Here is a 20,793-nt window from a genome sequence, read left to right on the forward strand (position 1 = left end):
CTAACCAGGTACAAAAAGTATACTTCGGAGTAGCGTGAGGAAACCAAACCACATGGTACCAGGCAACCTCTGCAGAAGTACGACGTATATGATTCCAAGTGTGTGCTGTAGAGAAATCCGCTTTGTAGTCACCCGCCTTGCCTTTCCACAGAAACAAATCAGCCTCCTCTGTTCTGTGTTGGTACTGCGAGCGTAATGCATCCTCAATAGAGAGGAGGATTGGAAGACGAGGTCTCCGCCTACGCCTAACCGACCATGCCTCTGCTACTGTCATTGTGCGCTGAATCCCCAACTCGACAGCACCCCTGTCGCCTACCACATCTGCTAACCGGCCTAAGGGCGACCAAGTATCAAACCAGAAAGAGGTCAACTGGCCATTCCCCACCTCCACCTTACACAAAGTTGTAGCCAACGCTCTATATTTAAGGATCTTTCTCCAAATCCAAGAGCCCACTCCTGTGGTTTCATTAACCGACCATAACGATCGCCCCTTTAATAAATAACGATCAACCCATTTTACCCATAAGGAGTCACCACGAGAGAGAATCCTCCATACCAACTTAAGACAACACACATCGTTCGCCTCCTTTAAGCTACGAAGCCCAAGCCCTCCTTCTCGCCTTGGCTTGCATACATCATCCCACGGCAACTTAGCTTTTTTAGGATTCAAATCAGCCCCAGACCACAAAAAAGCAGAGCAAATTTTCTCCACTTCCCTAAGACAAGCACGAGGTAAGCGAAATGCACTTAACCAGAAGTTGCATACACTCCATATAACCGAACTAACCTAATTTAAACGGCCTGCAAAGGAGAGATATCGAGACGTCCAAGAGCCAATACGTTTGCGTATCTGTTCAAGGAGCGGGGTGTAATCAGCCGTAGTAAAACCTTTAGTGAGCAGAGGCAAACCCAAGTATCTAACAGGCAGCTCTCCCACCACAAAAGCAAACTGGTTCTCTATTATCTGACGGTCCGTAGCAGCCACACCCGCTAGATAAACTGTCGATTTTTCCATACTAATCTTGAGACCCGATATCTTAGCAAAGTGATCAAAAACGGTCACAATCCCCTCAATGGATCGTGGTTTCCCATCAGAAAGTACCATCAGGTCATCAGCAAAGCTCAGGTGTGTCAGATTAATGGCTTGACACTGCGGGTGGTAACCGAATTGGCCTGCACCAGCAGCGGAGTCTAAAAGCTTTGACAAAACATCCATACAAATAACAAACAAATAGGGAGATAGAGAGCAGCCTTGCCGTAGACCCCTATTACTTTGAAAATACCCCGCTAGCTCACCATTCACTTGAACAGAAAAAGATGCAGTTGTTATACATAGNCGTAGACCCCTATTACTTTGAAAATACCCCGCTAGCTCACCATTCACTTAAACAGAAAAGATGCAGTTGTTATACATAATTTGATCCAATGAATAAACTCCGGTGGCAACTGTAAAGCTGATAGGACATTCAAGAGGAAAGGCCATTGAACTGAGTCGAAAGCTTTGGAAATATCTATCTTTATAGCACAACGCTCCGATATTGTCTCCTTATGATAGTTCTTAACCAACTCTGTTGCTAACAACACGTTTTCGATCAACAACCGATCTTTAACAAAAGCTGATTGATTTCCTGCAATGAAATTAGGCAACACCATCTTCAACCGATTCGCAAGGATTTTAGAAATAACCTTGTATAAAACATTGCAACAAGAAATAGGTCTGTAATCCCTCATTTCCATCGCCTCCAGTTTCTTTGGTATGAGGGCTAAGATAGTAGAATTTATCCCTTTTGGCAAGAAACCTTTGACAAAAAAAGATTGAACTGCCATTGAGAATTCATTACCAATGATATCCCATGTAGCCTTGTAGAACTCAGAAGTAAAGCCATCCGGGCCAGGAGACTTATCATTAGGCATAGCAAATAGTACTTGTTTGATCTCCGCAGTGGTGACAGGCGCAATCAATCGAGCTTGCTCACCCTCGGTACAACGATACGACAAAAGGTCTTGGAGCATAGCAACCTCAGCCCCCTCGAAATCTGTTGGTATCAATTGCAGGAATTCTTTAAAATATCTCTCAGCCTCTAGCTTAATATCCTCTCCCTTAGCCACCACGCCATTTGGACAGGTTACTTCACTCATAGTATTCACTGTCTTCCTTGTTTCAGCAGCCCTATGAAACGCTTTGTTGTTTTTATCTCCAACCTGCAACCAATGAAGCTTGGACCTCTGCTTAAGAAACTTTTCTTCCAGAGAGGCAACATGATCCCATCGCAAATAAGCTTCATTCTCCTCCTCAATTGTCACCGCAGTTGGATTGGTCAAGTTCTGTGTCTGCTTTACACAAAGATCCTCAAACGCAGCCTGAGTCCTTTTCTCCAAATTACTCAACCGGTCTCTCGCCAAACGCCGAACCAATGGCTTCAAACCCTTTAATTTTTTGTGGAAACGAAACAGTGTCGAGGTAGATAAAAACAGAGACTGAGTGGTCTTCCAATAATCATCAACCAATGGCCTGAACTCATCCATTTCCGTGATCTTCTTTTCATATTGCTTCTCCATTGATCTAGATGATGACTCTTCAAAACCAAACTAGAAACTACCAGTACCAGCTGAACATGAAGAGAGTCACACAACTTAATTAATTGTACAGTATTAAACAACAGTTTCAAAGAAAATTTAAAGAGAAATTAAATCAAAATAAAAGAAACTCGAGGAGTGTGTGTATAAACGCTTCCGCTCCTCATAGCTCATTGGTGGGCTGATGACTATTTATTGTATACAGTCTCTTTTTTGTTTAGCAACTAGTCCCAAGTAAAATTGTTTTGCAAGAAGAAACATTAATTTTCCCTACATCATTTTTTAAAACATAATACCTTTTATTTGACTAATAATGAGAAAGTGCCAAGTGATATATGTACGTTTTAAATTTCGTTGAGAAAACTCCTCAGATTTCGTTCTTTTTTTTTTAAACCAAGTCAAAATAATGATTTACCTCTTAAAGCACATCAACAATGTTAGGTTATTGTGTTAGGCGATTTGTGTACGTAGTACAACCTTTTGTTCAGTTCTCTTTTGCTTGCTCAATCTGTATCTTCAACTTTGACATGTTGAATGCACGAGCAATAACGTGAACAATTGCGATCAGCCTCGGCTCTTCATGATTTGATTATTTGTTATAAAGAGAGAAAGAGAACACTCATTTTATTTTTTTCCTTCTTTTTCCCATCAAGAAACAAAGTGCAATTTTGAGAAAAAAAAAAAAAAAAAAACAAAGTGCAATCAAAGAAACATAGGGAAACCTCAATGACGACTTAAAGATTTCGAATAAAGAGATGTTCAACCTTATCTTCAGAACTCCAGCAGAACTTTTCCTTCAAGTTTTTCATGACTTTCAATTCTTCCTTAAGTTCTTGCAGACTAGTCTTACCAGCCTCATTAAGTTTCTTCTCCAACCAATCAACCTCAAACCCTGATTCTTTCACATAAGATAGTGTAGCATATGATTTGGCCAGAACATGAATAGAAAGTTCCTCAGTGGATTGACACAGAATCTCAGTCAAGTTTAGTAGGACATTCATGTATGTTGTTCTCAGAAGTGAGTTCTTGGAACGGAATTTTGATGCAATGTTTGGGTGCTCTTCAAATAGACTGTTCACAGCTTCTACCTGCAAGTGAACCATGGACGTATATAGAGTAAAACCATATCAGACAGCAGTGTTTGAAATCCTGAAAAACATATTAAAAAAAGTACAAAACTTACCTGCGAAGGAAGTACTTGAAACCCATTGACATTGATGCTTTCATGAACTAATAAAGTTTCCTCTAGCACATCAGATTTGCCAATAACTTCAAGAACACCAACCTCGGCTACAATCTTGACTTCTCCATTCACCAAAAACCCATTAATTTTCTCATTTAGTATGGTAACGGGAGACATGTCAACGAAACAGCAGGTAGGAGACATCCGATGAAACCAGTTTTGTGATACTGCAAAGTCACGAAGCATAGAACTTAAGTCAAAACAAGAATTGCACAACTCATAACTATAATCTTGCAGCAACAGAATTCCGATCAGATAAGTCTATGACAAATAGAACATTAAACATGACCTTTTGTCTGTCATGAGAAACACAATATATTCTACCTTTCTTTTCAGAAAGTTTATCCGACATTTGATTAACAACAGTTATGCGAAATTTTATGTGTTGTTTCCAACCATTAGGCAAAGAATCAGAATCAGCAACCTCCAGAGAGGGAGACAAACATTGATCAACTCCAATTCCATTGGGATATATCCTAAGGCGCCTTGCAAGAGAAATGCAAAACCAATAAAGCAATGCAAAATATCACTAAAAACTAAAGTGAATGAAAAAAAGTTTGCTTACCATTTGGAGTCACCAACTACGAAATTATCAGAAATATGAGAAACTTTTAATCGTCCATGTGAATTTCTTTTCATATTGCTTCTCCATTGATCCTGATGACGACTCCTTGCAATCAAACTACCAGCAGAACATGAAGATTAGTTAGAACCTACCTAGAACCCGAGTGGCATACAACCAAACTTGTTCTTTTAAGGAAATCAATAATTTTAAGACCAAACCTATAAAATAAAGAGAGGCAGATTACACTATTGATCCGAAGCTTTTAAAAAGGTTCGAAAACACACACACACACACACAACAAATTTTATAAGTAAGTTCGAGAAAACGCATGGTCACCTCGCTTTGAACGTGACTCGTGTTAAATACGAAAACTTGAGGACTGCGAAGCGCTTCGGCATGTGTATAATCCTTTTTTCGTTTTTTTTTAGGAACTAGTCCCAAGAAAAATATTTTTGCTTTTATTTTCAAAGGAAGAAGATTTCAAGAACACTTGACTTGCCTTTCCCTAAAACAAAAAAAACATTCATTAGCACCGTTTATTTGACTAATAAGAGAAAGTGTTGATTATCAAGTGATGTTCTAATTTTTATTCCTTTATTTTTTTCCACCAAACCTGATAAATTTACCTCGTAGATCACATAAATAACTTAATGGCCAATAAATTTGGATATTGTTAGAGTTATTGCGTGCGTTAGGCGATTTGTGTATGTCTAATGTTACAAATGTTTCAACTTCTTTATTCTTCATCTTCATTCCTCCTTTTCTAACTAAATCTATCTTCACATTTGACATTGATGCACCACTATAATAACGTGAGCAAATGTGATGAGCCTCGGCTCTTAATGACTTGATACTTTATTATAAGGAGTGACAGAAATAAAACTCATGTTAAACTTGCACCTTGTTTTCCACGTGAAATGAAATTGCTCTATGTAAGTAAATCATAGATCAGCCCATAAGGTCGGCACCATGCAGACTTGGGAACGATCAATCACTGTAACATTAGACATACGTTTGCGACAGGAATAACATCGCTGCTCCACCCAAACAGTGACCCAGACATCTCCGACATTGAAAGCTTCTAAACAGTTGTCACTGTCAAACAGTCTAAAGGAAAAGTTGCAAGCAGAACATAACACAATTTCCACTTTTTGTGAGTCTCCCTATTGTTTTTCTTCATATTGAGTGAAGCCTCGCCAACCCAAATCGAACATGTCCTGTAGTTTTCATGAAAAGAAGAATTACTAACTATCTCTGCGCAGAACCGTCATCACTATCTCTTATCATCTATACATATCCATCATCAACATGAATTGATCATGATTAAATTGACTATTTTCGTGTGCCAACTGTCACTGTTCAGACTTTAAGGACACTAACACATTTTTTTTCCTTCCTTTCTTTTCCATTAAGAATCAAAGTGCAATCAAAGAAATTAACCTAAGGAAACCTCAATGATAACTTAAACCTCAATGATAAATTAAGAGGACATTGTTCTCAAAACAAAATCGAAAAACATAACAGTCAAGAACATAAATTTTAGATCCAAACAAGCTCTAAACGGACTAAACTTGACTAAAGACATCCTCATGGTCAGAACTGCATCATAAACTCTTGCTTCAAGTCCTTCAATTCCTTCAAACTTTGCTCATGTTGTTGCAGCTGAGTCTTGCCAACTTCTTTCAGTTTCTTCTCCAACCAATCCAACTTAAAACCTGCTTTTGTCAGACAAGATATGTTACAATATGCATTGGCGAGATCAGCATTGGAGAGTTTCTCAGGGGATTGGCACAGGATCTGATTCAAGGTTAGTAGGCTATTCAAGTATGCTGTTCTCAGATGTGGGTTCTCCAGACGGAGTTTTGTTGCAATGTCTGGGTGATTTTGAAAGAGTTTGTTCACAGATTCTACCTACAAGTGAAGCATGGACGTTATAAAGTAAAACCATATCAGATAGGAACTTTGGGATGTACAAGAAACTGAACTATAGGGAGTGACTCTTACACTATTTGTTAAAAAAAAATAAAAGTACCTGTGAAGGAAGAACTTGAAACCCATTGACATTGAGGCTTTCATTAACTAATAAAGTTTCCTCCATCACATCTGATTTGCCAACAACTTCAAGAACACCAACCTCGGCTGAAATCTTGACTTCTCCATTCACCAAAAACCCATCATTTTGGTAAACAAGTTTGGTAAGGGGAAGCAGATCAGAGTAACCCCAGTTGTTGGACTCATCAAACCAGTTCTGAGATACTATAAAGTCACGAAACATAGAACTTAAGTCAAAACAAGAACTGTACAAAACATATAAAAGAATCTAGCAGCAACACAAAGTCCGACAAAGTCTATGACAAATAGAACATCAAACATGACCTTAATTTTGTCTGCCTTAAGAAACACAATTTACCTTTTTGTTGGGAATGTTTCTCCGATGTTTGATTAACAACAGTTAGGCGAAATTTGACGTGTCTTTTCCATCCATGCGGCAAAGATTCAAAATCAGCAACCTGGAGATAGACTGACAAAGATTTATGATTACTACGCGCATCTCCCTTGGCCCTTGGGAAAGGCCTGAAGACGCCTGCAGGCATAATAAAACCAAAACCAATAAAGCAAAGGACAATATCATATAAACCTAAAGTGAACGAAACCATTAGAGAACAAGTTTTTCGTACCATTTGGAGTCACCAACTACGAAATTATCTGAATAAACTTTTTCAGATTGCAAAGAGGAGAAATTCTTAATCGTCCATGTGATCTTCTTTTCATATTGCTTTTCCATTGATCTTGATGATGAGTCACAACCAAAACTACCAGCAGAACATGAAGATAAGTTAAACCCTAGAAGGCTAGAACCCGAGTGGCACACTACCAAACTTTTTATTATCAAACAACAAAATACAAAACCTAGAGGCAGATTACAACACTATGAGTTGTTAAGGTTGGAAAAACACACACAGAACAATTTTTACAAGTAACTTTCGAGAAAACGCAGGGTCACCTCGCTTTGGATGTGAATCGTGTTGGATACGAAAACTAGATGAATGCGGAAGGCTTCGGCTCCTCATTCATAGTTGGGCTGATAGGACTTGTTAGGATATTGTAAGATATGATTGTACCAAATCATATCTCTTAGCTTGGGAATCAAGGAGAAATCTTAATCACTTAACTAGATTCGGACTTGCACATACTTGCGGGATTAATTTCAAGAATTAATGTTATTTATCAGGTCTACAATATATTATGTATGTGTGAAATTATGTTTATAAACATATTTTTAACAAATATTATTAATATTTATAATCTAAACTCATATCAGTACAATATTCTATTTGTTTTAGTCAAAAAGTAGGATCAGATCTGTTTTGTTATTAGTAGAAACAACTACAGTTAAAAAATAAGCAAAAATAATATATTTATTTCTGGACAGAAAAATTCGTCACGTCCCATACATATCATGTTTTTTCTATCTGAGAATTGTGGTTTTCGATCAAAACTGATTTCACAATAACATTTGGATCGATACGACGATGCATCCAAATCAAATGCGAACCGAAGTGATCGGTTATAAAGATTAACCAAATTGGATTACCTAAATTGTCTAGCTGGGGGAACCCACATTGATAGGCCTACCTTGTAACGATTTTGCTATTTTTTACTCTTAGAAAACCAGTTCTCTAAAAACAACATGAGCAATATCTGCATTCATCCTGCTGAATTTGCAAACCCCATGGGTAACAGGCGTTTCAAAAACAAAATTCTAATCTATAAAATATGTCTTTTTTTATTAACCAAATATTAATTAAAATATAACTCCAAGTGATTTGTCCAAACTTGATAGAAGTTGTTTACAAACATAATTTGACACTAATGATCTATAAAATATGTTTTAAGAGATCGGGTAAAAAATTATTTTCTGTTTTGATAGTCTCAAACTCTGTAATTTTTAAAAGTACCCAAATTTTTTAAATAATTATCCTAAAATAGATATTTATCCATTCAAAACTCTATAAAATCGCATTATATGGTTCACAAAGATTAGAGGGATTCTTTCTTTTTAGTTGGTATGATAAGTTCTACTTATGCGGTAGAATTAAATTTGATTTCCTTATATTATTTGAATTTATAATTATCTTTCCAAACTTTGATTGAAGATTACTTGTTCCTATCAGTTTGGATAGGCAATTATAGCCATATGTTTTGTTTTGTTTGATCGCCCCAATTTAAATAGCACACAAATTAAATGAAAAGAAACGAAAATGTGAATTTACAATTCGAATTTTTTTATAAAATATATTAGTAACATTTTGATTTTTTTATACCACACATATATATACCTACACTATATATGGGGATATATAAACAAATTTAGTATATAATTACATGTTTTCCTCTATATATAAAATCTAAACCAATGTTTTGAAATCCGGACCGGACCGGCCGGTCGAACTGGTTTAACTGTGAATCAGAAGGTATCCCGGTCTGGGTTATGCTAAAGCCCCAAGCATTTAAAAACATTGATCTAAACACAATCAATTAGTGAAATTGATTAGAATCAATAACTTCTTCATGTTTCTCTTTCACATCATATGTAGTAACAACATTTGTTTTTCTTACCGCCTGCAAACATATATATACATATAATTATTATTAAATCATGTGTGGCTAAAAAATATTAAATTCATTAATATTTTGGTACCTTCATGTATCTATTGTCTTCTTATTCCACCAACCTTTATGTTCTTAACTAATATTTAGAAAGTTTAGATAACCATTAGAATATTTTGTGAAAATTAACATCTATTATACTCTCTAAATAATAAAGTTTAAACTTCTGACCTTGTATTAGCTGGAGGCAATACCTTATGGTTCTCCAGCAATATGAACTTCAAGCCCTACATAAACACATCGTCGCTATTAGTCAATGTTTTTAAACCCGGATCGGACTGGCCGGTCGGACCGATCCAACCGCGATCCGGTAGATATTCCGGTCCGGATTACTTCTAAAAGCTGGACAAATAAAAACCCGTAAAAAACCAGAAAAATCCGCTAAAAACCCGTGAACCGATGGTTGAACCGGCAGGTTGGACCGACGAGTCGATATCAAATTAAAATATTTTATTTTTATCACATTTAAAACTCAAACCAAATTAAAAATAAATATTGTTATTTATAAAAAAATCATTTAGTTATTTTATCTAATTATTTAAAAGTTTAATTTTAGCTGTTTAGTACTTAATTATATATGTTTTGTTCATATATTTATAGAAAAGTAGATGTTATATTCATAAAATGTAAATAAACCAATAAACTAATTGACCCGTAGTTCAACCGGTCCGACCGGTTGACCCAGTGACCCGAAAGACTTCCGGTTCACCTTTGGTCCGATTTTAAAAACATTGCTATTAATCAAAAGAACAGACAATTATATACTAAAAGAGAGATTAAACTGGAAAAAACATGTTTTAACAAAGAAACAAAATAAAGAACATCCTGTTTTATTTTTTCGATTTGATATTTTGTAGTAAATCAAAGTTCTCTTTCCTTTGAAAATAAGTTTCTGTTTTGGAGTAAAAGAAATTTGAGAGTTTTTTTTGAATTGAAGATGATTACTGCAATAGTTATACAAAAAAAAATATTGGCCGATTCATAGATATTTTTTTTAGTTTTGATAAGAATAAATATTTTTACAATCTTGTTATTACTTAACATTTAGTTTCACTAATGAATTCTCCTAAGATTATGAGTATTATCTAAATTATATTATTAATATAAATATGAAAATTTGTTTGAAAAACACATGTTTTCTAATAATTTGGTAATATTACCTTGTTATTAGTTTGCAAATTATACTGATTTGGAAAGAATACATGAATTTCACATATCTTAAATGTTGCAATTTGAATTATCGATGATAAGAAGAATATCTTTAGTATTGTGATATTGTAGTTATAGTAGATATTAAATATATGAGATTTTGAATTTATTATAATTTCCTTATGTTGTGTTTTTTATATAACTACATTATTTTTGGCTAAGAAAGATATTAAACACGTTTGGATTATTTCCTTATTCAAGATTTGAAGACTAATGATTTGAATTTAATTATTTAGATATTAATTAAGGTAGTTTGCAAATTTTAGGGATGCTGATTTTATTCTGTTTTTCCTAATCTAATAAATCATTCTGCTTTTTATGGTAGGATTTAATTACACCCGATTTTTATGTATTAACATCATTTAATTTTTGTTTGGCTATTACACAACTAAGGACTATCAATCTGTTTGGTTCCAATTAATATCAATTTGTTTAGCTTCAAGAATTACATATCCTTATTTTAATTTGAGTGGCATTTCATTGTAATAATCTCTAACCCTATGTCTCTTTATTAAAAGTGCTTCTCCTTTAATAGCATAGATATGTGATTTGATTGCATATATTTATGAAGATTTACATCTATGTTTAAGGAGGATATATCTTTGTGTATATATACAGCCTTATGCCATTGATAATAAACAAGAAAAACTTTCCAAATTATGTTTTTTTTTAACAGGACTATTTATTAATGAGTAGGTACATCAATCAGGTTGGCCCGGGGCGGAAACCCTCGAAGCTGGCATAAAGTCTGGTTCGAGTAGGGTTGAGAATTTTTTGAGCCTATATTTTGAAATCCGGTGCAACCCTAACAGGACTACAAGTCTTTTTCGGGGGTTTCTAATTTTTTTTACGAATAAAAAATTAAATTTAGAACATATTTTGAAACAATATATAAAAGTATTCTATGAATTGACTCGATAGAAATTTAAATAACCATTAATATTTATTAAAACCAACTAAATTTAAAAGAATAAGTTTAAACCAAATAAATTGTTTAAACTTATATACCAAATAAAACATGAGATTAAAATACTTCAAAGTAGGTAGTACAATTAAGATTTTAATCGACTTCAATATTTTTCAAAATCAAGATCATATAATAAGAAAATATTAATTTGTTGAATCTACACATATATAAACCATATAAAATATCATAGATAAAGATTTTAAATATATTAAATAAAGCCATTAAGTAAATACAGTATATGAAAACTAAAGTTAGAGTTTTCAAATCTATTTAAAATTAAGCATTAACCAAATCTTCCAATCAAACTAAAAGACTAACAAAAAAAATCAAAATATATTTTCTTTTAATTTCGGGTAGGCCGAGTCCAGTAGGGCTAATCCAAGAAAAAACTACATATTTAGTCCGAACTAGCCCTGGGCATTCGGGTACTCGGATCGGGTTTGGGTAGAAACTGTTCGGGTTCGAGTTTTCGGGTAGAGGAGTTTAGGACCCATTCGGGTAAATGTAAAAATTCGGTTTGGTTTCGGTTCGGGTCTTTTCGGGTTCGGGTCGGATCGGATATGGATTTTCAGAACCGTAAAAAACTGATTATTTTCGGATACATAAAAACCCATAATTTTACCCGAATATCCGAAAATTTTCAGGTAAATTCTTGGTTTTTTGGATAAATACCCGAATTTTCGGGTAAATACCCAGAATTTCGGGTAAGAATTTGAAATTTCAGGTGTAATTTAAGATATTCTAGTTAAAAAATCGTGTATTCGGATCCTAAATTATTAAAATCTATTTTTATTTCGGGTACTTTCGGATTCGCGTTCGGTTTGGGTTCGGGTTCGGATTTTCGGGTAAAGGAGTTTAAGACCCAATTAAGTAAATCCTAGATTTCGGGTTCGGATTTGGGTTCAATTTTTCGGTTCGGTTCCGATTCGGTTTTTCAGTTCCCGTTTTTTTGCTCAGGGCTAGTCCGAACGAACTTACCCAAAAAACTGATTTTTTTCCGAACATATATATAATTAAACCTCAGCTTAAAGTTTTTGGGATCGAGTCAACCTGCATGTGTTAACCCTAATTGACATGCCAATGGGGCCACGGCCTAAATTGTCTCAAGATTCATGAAAACTTAACTTTCCCTAAATCAATTTTAAACAAAAACAGACCTTCCCAGAAAAAAAAAAAAAGATGAAAACATTCTTTAACACAGTTTATTTGACCAAATAATGAGAGTGTGTTGATTATCAAGTGATGTTCTAATTTTCGTTTTCTTTTTTCTTCCATCAAGTCTGATAAAATACTAGCTTTAAAGCTTTATTGGTTTTCGATTTATAGTTGGATAATATTTTAGGGAATTTGAAAACAGAGAAGTAAGGAGACAGACAAGATTCTTGAGGAAGTGAAAAGACACAAATGCAGTCTCTGAGCAACTTGTGGAAGATCCAGCAAAGGAAGGGGGGACATGTAAAAGCAGATCAAGAAAGAGAGCTAAAGACACATATATAAGAAGCTTGATGAACGAAATATTTTCTTACCCAAATCGTCGCAGCTGTTCTTTCTCTGTGATAAATTACTTATATAATATGCATGATTAACTGATTTATTATCAGCACAAGCATCATCACTGTCTCTAATCATCTTCATATGTTATTAGATAATATGTATCCTCAGCATGAATTGAGACACTAAGACATTTTTGGAATTTCTTTTCCAACAAGAAACAAAGCGCAATAAAAAAAACTTAAGGAAACCTCAATGACAAGAAAAGTTCCAAAACACCAATTAGAGCCAAACTCTCAACTGCCTACAACAATTCAAGTCATAAAACAACATCATCGTAAGAACTCCAGCAGAGCCTCCATGTCTGCGCACTTTTGCTTCATGCCCTCCAACTCTTCCTCAATTTCTTTCACCCGAGTCTCACCGACCTCTCTCAGTTTCTTCTCCAGCCAATCCAACTGAAACCCCGCTTTTGTCATACAGATTAGTGTAGAATAAGCAGTGGCCAGATCATCAGTGGAGAGTTCTTCAGGGGACTGGCACAGCATCTCAGTCAGGCTTAGTAGGCTATTCAAGTATGTTGTTCTCAGATGTGGGTTCTTCGGACGGAATTTTGATGCGATGTCTGGGTGCTCTTCAAACAGACTGTTAACAGTTTCTACCTGCAAGTGAAACATGGACGTAGTAAAGTATAAAACCTTCTCAGATGGCAGTTTTTTGGGACCTGAAAACATACCCACAAACCTAATATGCAGCTTGTACCAAGAAAGTGAATTATATAGTTACAGTAGTTTACTTACCTGTGAAGGAAGAACTTGAAACCCATTGCATTCGACGCTTTCATTAACTAATAAAGTTTCCTCTACTACAATTGATTTGCCAACAACTTCAAGAACACCAACTTTGGCAACAATCTTGACTTCTCCATTCACCAGAAACCCACCATTTATGTCAAGAAGTTGGGTAAGGGGAATCATTGCTTTGTAACCCCTGTTGGGAGACTTCTGATCAAACCAGCTTTCTGGTGCTGTGAAGTCAAGAAACATATAACTTTTTAGTCAACACATAAAATTGCACAGCACATATATACATTTTAATCTCGCAGCAACACAAGTCCCATGAGTACATGACACGTAAAGTCTAAAGCCATAAAATATGAATTTTCCTTTGTCAGCCTTAGAAAAATAATTGTAAAACAACCTTTATGTTGGGAGAGTTCCTCTGAAATTTGATTGACAACAGTTAGGCTATATTTCGCGTGTCTTTTCCATCCATCAGGCAAACATTCAGAATCAGCAACAGAAAGAAACAGCGACAAACTTCTATTAATCTCATCACCATTTCCCTTGGGATAGGCAAGAAGACGCCTGCAAGCAAAAAAAAAAACAACACCAAAACTAAAAAAAAAAGCAAAGGACAATATCAAATTAAAAAACAAGTTTTCTTTTACCATTTGGAGTCACCAACTACGAAATTATCAGAATAAATTTTCTCAGATTGCAAAGAGGAGAAATTCTTAATCGTCCATGTGATCTTCTTTTCATATTGCTTCTCCATTGATCTTGATGAAGAAGACTCCTTGCAATCAAACTACCAGAACATGAATCGATAGGTTTATTTATACAACCCAAAAGAGAACCAAAGAGAGAGAGAGAGAGAGAGAGAGAGATAGAGATTACACTAAGCTTCTTTCAAAAGCTCTAAACAACACACAACACAACCAATATATTGTTTTTATAAGTAACCAGGTTTGAATAGAGGAATATGAAACGCTTCGGCTACTCATAGCTAAGTAGATGGGCTGATATAACTAATTATTGATACCGCCACAAACAACCACACACTGGTATACTAGTATTAATCATGATTGCCTTTTGGTTTTAAGAACTAGTCCCGAGTAAAATTATTTTTTGCTTTAGGTCCAATGGAAATAGTTGCAAGAAGATCATTTTGTTCTGTTGAATAACCCGGCTTATTTGGCTAATAATAGTGAGATTGTCAAGTAATAATATGAGTTCCTTTTTTCCTCAAATTTTCGTGTAATAAAATGATGTAAGTACCTATTAAATCACAAAAACTGAATAATGTTTGGTTATTGTATTTGGCGATTTGTGTAATTTTTAGTATTAATACTAATGTTTCAGCTTCTTTATTGCTTTTGATCAATTTCTCTTCTGCTTGCTCAATATATCTTCTACTCTGGCATCTTTAGTGTTTTGATAGGCTAATAACGTGAGCAAATGTGTTTGTACCGGGGATTGCACAACACTAAGTAAATAAAGATTTTTGGGGAAAGAGTGAAGCTGGTTCTTTTATTAACGATAAAATCGTGAGGTCGTCACTAACAAGAATCAAGATTGAGCTCGTCAGTTCACAGGAGAACTAACAAGCCAATAATGACGAGCTCAGAAGCTAGAAGGAATTATACAGAAGACAATAACGGTTTTCACGCAAAGTATTGCTCTCTGTCTCTTGTCCTCGGGTGAGGATGGTGATCCTAATAAGTGATGCTTCCTTTTATAGGCGACTGTTGACCGAGGGTTTTCTAGGGTTTCCATCGTGAATTCCCGAGAGTGCCCCTTTACGAATTATTAATGACTTGCATCCAATTTCGTCGGGCCGAAATCTTAATTAGCTTGTTTTGTTGGGCCGAGTGGCATATTGGGCGTAGCCCATGTCCAACAATAGTCCCCCCCTTAGTCCGGAGAGCGTCAGTTTTTCTGCGATCAGCGGGCGTGCTTGAATTCTGTTAATATGCCTGCTCGGCACAGATCGTCTCGGGTTGCTTGTGAGATTGCTGATGATCGGTGATCGGCGAGACTCCACAGTTGGAGATCGGCACGGCGCTGATGATGTGGAATCGGACAGGGGTCACCGTGATAACTTGACTTTGAGCGGGTTCGATCGATCTTGCTGGGCGTCATCGAGGATCGCCGCACGAGAGAGTGATCTAGGTGAGATCGACAGATTTAATGATTCCAGGGGGATCGAAGATCGGCCGATTGAGATAGGTTTTGAGAGAAACCGAGATGAGTTGAGCGGCGGTAATGAGTTGAGCAGTAGTAATGAGCTCGGCGGTGAGCTCGGCGGTGAGCGCGGCGGTGAGCTCGGCGAGATGAGCGGAGGTAATGAGCTCGGCGGTGAGCTTGGAGAGATGAGCGAAGGTAATGAGCTCGGCGGTGAGCTCGGCGGTGAGCTCGGCAAGATGAGCGGAGGTAATGAGCTCGGCGGTGAGCTCGGCGAGAGTGAGATTTAGGTCTCGGCGGTGAGCTCGGCGAGATGAGTGAAGGTAATGAGCTCGGCGGTGAGCTCGGCGAGAGTGAGATTTAGGTCAGCGAGATTGAGAATGAGGTCGCCACCGAGATTGAGGTCGGCGAGCGAGAAAGTGAGATTGAGGTCGCCACCGAGAGTGAGACTGAGGTCGGCGAGATTGAGATTGAGAATGAGGTCGGCGAGTAAGTTTGAGGTCGCCACCGAGAGTGAGTTTGAGGTTGGCGAATGAGATCGGCGGATGAGATCGGCATATGAGATCGTCGGATGAGATCGGCGAATTGAGTTCGGATCTCACGCGATCGAGAATGATTCTGAGATTGGTTCTACGTGCAAGGAAGGAGATCGGCAAGAAAATGTTGATCTTGCGTGTGAGGAGAGCTCAGCGAACGAAGATCGGCAATTGTGTGCTAGATAGAAATTGTCAGATCGACGAGATGAGATTGGTGTTCATGTTGTGCGCTTGCGTCCCACGTCTTCTCATGGGAGCGACAAGGAGAGATTTGATCGTCAACTTGAGGATGGCACTTAAGAGAGCGCGGGAGAAGGTTGTGAGATCAGCGCCAAGCTGGAGAGTGGAGATCGACATCAAACTTGAGAATGCAGGTCGGCACCAGGTAGAAGAGTGAATGTCGCCATCGAAATTTGAGGTCTCCACCGAGAATGAGTGGAGGTCTCCACCGAGAATAAGAGAGTAGGTCTCCACTGAAGACAAGAGTAGAGTCGCCACCATGAATGGAAGTGTAAAATGAGATGGAAGGAAAGCGCAAGAGCGACGAACGTGAGTGCGACGAGCGTGAGGGTGGCGAGCGCAAGAGCATGAGTGAGCAGCGAGCGTCGAGCGTGAGGGCGCTGAGCATCGAGTGTTAAGAGCGCAGAGCGTGAGAGCGTCGAGCGTGAGAGCGGCGAGCATGAAGGCAGCAAGCTTGAGTGCGGCAAGCGTGAGGTAGGCGAGCGCGAGGGCGTTGAGCGCAAGGTCTTCAAACTTTAGGGCGTTTAGGGCGAGAGCATTCGTTGAGCGCGAGAGTATTGAGCATGAGAGAGTCGTCGAGCGTGAGCGTTGAGAGAAGGCATTGAACGCAAGGGTGTTGATTGCAAGGGCGTCAAACGCGAGGGCGTTGAGCGAGAGAGCGTCATCGAGCATGAGAGCGTCGTCGAGCGTGAGCGTTGAGCGAAGGTGTTGAACGCAAGGGAGTTGAGTGCGAGAGCATCGAACGCGAGGGCGTTGAGCGAGAGAGAGTCTTCGAGCGTGAGAGCGTCAGCAAGCATGAAGGCATCAAACGTGAGGGCGTTGAACGAGAGCGCGTCGTCGAGTGTTAGAGCATCGTCGAGCATGATAGCGTCGTCGAGCATGAGGGCGTCAAACGCGAGTGCGTTGAGCGAGAGCGTTGAGCGCGATGACGTTGCCGTGAGGGAGCGAGCTTATGTTTCATATGCAACTCGGTTTTATGATCTACCAAAGTAAAGTGGTAGGCGAGACAGACTCGCCGTACCTTTAGGTGCGGCTTTTCTGTCCGGCTTATCCTGTGGGTGTTTGGGGTTGGCAAGAACTTGCAAGCCGGAGCTTGGCTTATTAGTTCAGACGCCCTTAAGCTAGTGCGAGACTTGCTCGGCTTTTTGCTTGGTTTCGAGATGTATTCTACGGGGCGAGACGTCTCTCGGCTTACCCTGTTACGTGTTTCGAATACCAAGTTTTAGGTTGGTAGTTGAGATGAGCTCGTCATACCTTTTAGGTGCGGCCCTGGTGTCCGGCTTACCCTGTGGGTGCCACGAGGTCGGCAAGAGTGTGCAAGTAAGAACTTGGCTTATTCAAACTTGACCGCCTGCTAGCTGAATGCGAGACTGGGCTCGGCTTTTTTTTGTGCGGATTATTTCACCGCTGCATCCATGTGGAACGCGTTTTAAATCGTACACCTGGCCAGGGTGACGATGTAGAAGCTGGACACTCGTTAAGACGGACTCGTTCGAGAGAGCTTATTTGACTAAGTGTACTCTTGCGAGTGTAACTTTTTTGTTGTTGCAAATATCTTATTTTGAAGAATAGATGAGCTCGGTATGTCGAGCGTTCTTTTTTTTTTTTTTTTTTTTTTTTTTTTTTTTTTAGCTAATGATATTATGATGTTTAACTCACCGTTGATCTTTGATGCTGAGCTGCGAGTTGGTCGTCGATTTCGAGGTGAACCCGACTCCTACGTGGGTTGTTTGTCGTTGGATTGATGATCGGCTTGCAGGTAGCAGAGACAAGTTTCGAAATTTAGCGCCAGTGACGAGTTCGATAGTAGAGACGAGCTTGGTAGGTCGATAACATAGATAAGTTTGAAAGGTCAATTGTTTGCCAGGTCGCCAAGTATGAATGTTAGGAAGATCAGAGCTACTGAGGTCGTTTCTCGCGATATTGGAGATATCACAGGGTAGCATAGTGGTTTGGGCGAGGTCGCCGTTGAGAAGGATCAAGAAATGATGGGTTTGCGCGCAACTGGTAGTGTCGCCGCTATTGAAAGAGACTTGTTGAGAGGTCGGCAAGCTGGGTTTAGTTGCCGCGAGCTTAGCTAGACTTCCCACGAAGTCGTCCATGCTGGTGTTAGACGAGCTGGAGGGCGGCGTGACCGAGACTTCGCAGATTTGGGTCCTGTTAATCTACGTGAAGGCGGCGAGGGGGAGGGAGGCGCTAACAAGGGTGTCACCATCACATGTAGTCGGATCGGAGGCGATGCACATATGGTCGGTAAATCATTTGTTGAGGTCGGTGAATCGCCTATTCTCGATCGATACATGTCCGGTACATGGTTGTGTGGCGATGACAAAAATGGAGATCGGCTGGCGATTGAGGTCGACACCTCTAGGGTTGGAGGGCGGTGCGAGTTGGAGTGGATTCGATCGAGAGCGATTCAGATCAGGTCAGTAGATCTGATGCTTTTCGTATTGGACCTAGTCTCGGAGGTTGTAGAGCGGCCAGATCTGCTGAGATTGGCATTGTGACCGAGAGGAGAGATCCGGGTGATAACGGTGGTTTTAGAGTTTAACCGTGAGATCGGTAGTGGCGGCGCGTGGCAATTTGGAGGTCGGCACCTTGGTCCCGAGGTCGTCCCTCGTGAGGTTAGCATTGGAGGTTAGGAGAAATTTCGATAAGGAAGCACTGGTTTTGAGCGGGTTCGCGCTGCGTTGGCAAGCTCAGCAGTTATCAAAGTTCTCAGCTGGCTGGAGGTCGGCGAGATTGAGAGAGATCAGCGGAGGGATGCCCACGAGGTCGGCGCTGGCTGCCTTGAGGTCGGCGCTGACTGCCTCGAGGTCAGCACTTCCCACGAGATCGACGCTGATTCTGGTGGAGATGTTAATCTCATGATGGGAGGTCGGCACGATCGCGAGTCTCTAGGCCGCATTGCTGATCCTTATGAGATCGGTACGTTTGAGGAGAATTGTCGGATGTCTCCTGTTATGAGCGGGACGGAGCTCGGCGGCTCCCTGCTGAGAGCACCCGGATCTGATGGGAATAACCTCAAAGTGCGGCGTGACGATCTTGAGAAAGGACCTCGTCATATGCGCAATGCCGGACTCGAGGTAGGAGGTCGCGAGGTTGGTTCAAGCGGAATAGAGGAGCTTGCTGATCGCCAATTTGAGATCGATTTTTCGGATATGGGTGGAGTGTGCTCTCAACTCTGGGATCAGCATTGTAGCGAGGTTGAACGATATGACCGGATTCAGATTCGAGTGTGGTTCAGCGAATGAGGATGCGGGTCGGCGAGCTGGAATTGATGCGAACAGGAATTTGCGTGATGGGACTGAGATCGGCGAAGACGCAATCGAGGTCGGCGGGCAGCTCGGCCGAGAGTTTGCCGATTCTGATGATAGCGATGCCGACCTCATGATGGGAAGACGCAGCGAGGCACGACATGGGGNCCAGATCTGCTGAGATTGGCATTGTGACCGAGAGGAGAGATCCGGGTGATAACGGTGGTTTTAGAGTTTAACCGTGAGATCGGTAGTGGCGACGCGTGGCAATTTGGAGGTCGGCACCTTGGTCCCGAGGTCGTCCCTCGTGAGGTTAGCATTGGAGGTTAGGAGAATGACGACGATTTCGATAAGGAAGCACTGGTTTTGAGCGGGTTCGCGCTGCGTTGGCAAGCTCAGCAGTTATCAAAGTTCTCAGCTGGCTGGAGGTCGGCGAGATTGAGAGAGATCAGCGGAGGGATGCCCACGAGGTCGGCGCTGGCTGCCTTGAGGTCGGCGCTGACTGCCTCGAGGTCAGCACTTCCCACGAGATCGACGCTGATTCTGGTGGAGATTTTAATCTCATGATGGGAGGTCGGCACGATCGCGAGTCTCTAGGCCGCATTGCTGAGGAGAATTGTCGGATGTTTCCTGTTATGAGCGGGACGGAGCTCGGCGGCTCCCTGCTGAGAGTGCCCGGATCTGATGGGAATAACCTCAAAGTGCGGCGTGACGATCTTGAGAAAGGACCTCGTCATATGCGCAATGCCGGACTCGAGGTAGGAGGTCGCAAGGTTGGTTCAAGCGAAATAGAGGAGCTTGTTGATCGCCAATTTGAGATCAATTTTTCGGATATGGGTGGAGTGTGCTCTCAACTCTGGGATCAGCATTGTAGCGAGGTTGAACGATATGACCGGATTCAGATTCGAGTGTGGTTCAGCGAATGAGGATGCGGGTCGGCGAGCTGGAATTGATGCGAACAGGAATTTGCGTGATGGGACTGAGATCGGCGAAGACGCAATCGAGGTCGGCGGGCAGCTCGGCCGAGAGTTTGCCGATTCTGATGATAGCGATGCCGACCTCATGATGGGA

General features: G+C 39.9%; 1 protein-coding gene and 2 pseudogenes across 1 annotated transcript; all 3 read right to left on the bottom strand.

The window, feature by feature from the left end:
- Positions 3,312 to 4,472, bottom strand: LOC104759689 (annotated as a pseudogene).
- LOC104759690 lies at positions 5,979 to 7,170 on the bottom strand (annotated as a pseudogene).
- On the bottom strand, positions 12,851 to 14,380 carry LOC104757796 (MATH domain and coiled-coil domain-containing protein At1g31390-like). The gene is made up of 4 exons (XM_010480587.2): positions 14,174 to 14,380; positions 13,924 to 14,090; positions 13,524 to 13,750; positions 12,851 to 13,385 (listed from the first exon to the last, which is right to left on the bottom strand). The coding sequence occupies exons 1-4, from the start codon at positions 14,278 to 14,280 to the stop codon at positions 13,056 to 13,058; spliced, it is 831 nt and encodes a 276-aa protein (XP_010478889.1). The 5' UTR covers positions 14,281 to 14,380; the 3' UTR covers positions 12,851 to 13,055.

The sequence above is a fragment of the Camelina sativa genome, chromosome 17 (genome assembly GCF_000633955.1).
Source record: "Camelina sativa cultivar DH55 chromosome 17, Cs, whole genome shotgun sequence".
NCBI classification, from domain to species: Eukaryota; Viridiplantae; Streptophyta; class Magnoliopsida; order Brassicales; family Brassicaceae; genus Camelina; species Camelina sativa.

Excerpts from the sequence above, each read along its gene's own strand:
- LOC104757796 (XM_010480587.2), bottom strand. The coding sequence starts at position 14,280 with ATGGAGAAGCAATATGAAAAGAAGATCACATGGACGATTAAGAATTTC. Across the intron at positions 14,091-14,173 it reads GTAGTTGGTGACTCCAAATG|GCGTCTTCTTGCCTATCCCA; the intron begins GTAAAAGAAAAC and ends TTTTGCTTGCAG. Across the intron at positions 13,751-13,923 it reads GGAACTCTCCCAACATAAAG|CACCAGAAAGCTGGTTTGAT; the intron begins GTTGTTTTACAA and ends TTGACTTCACAG.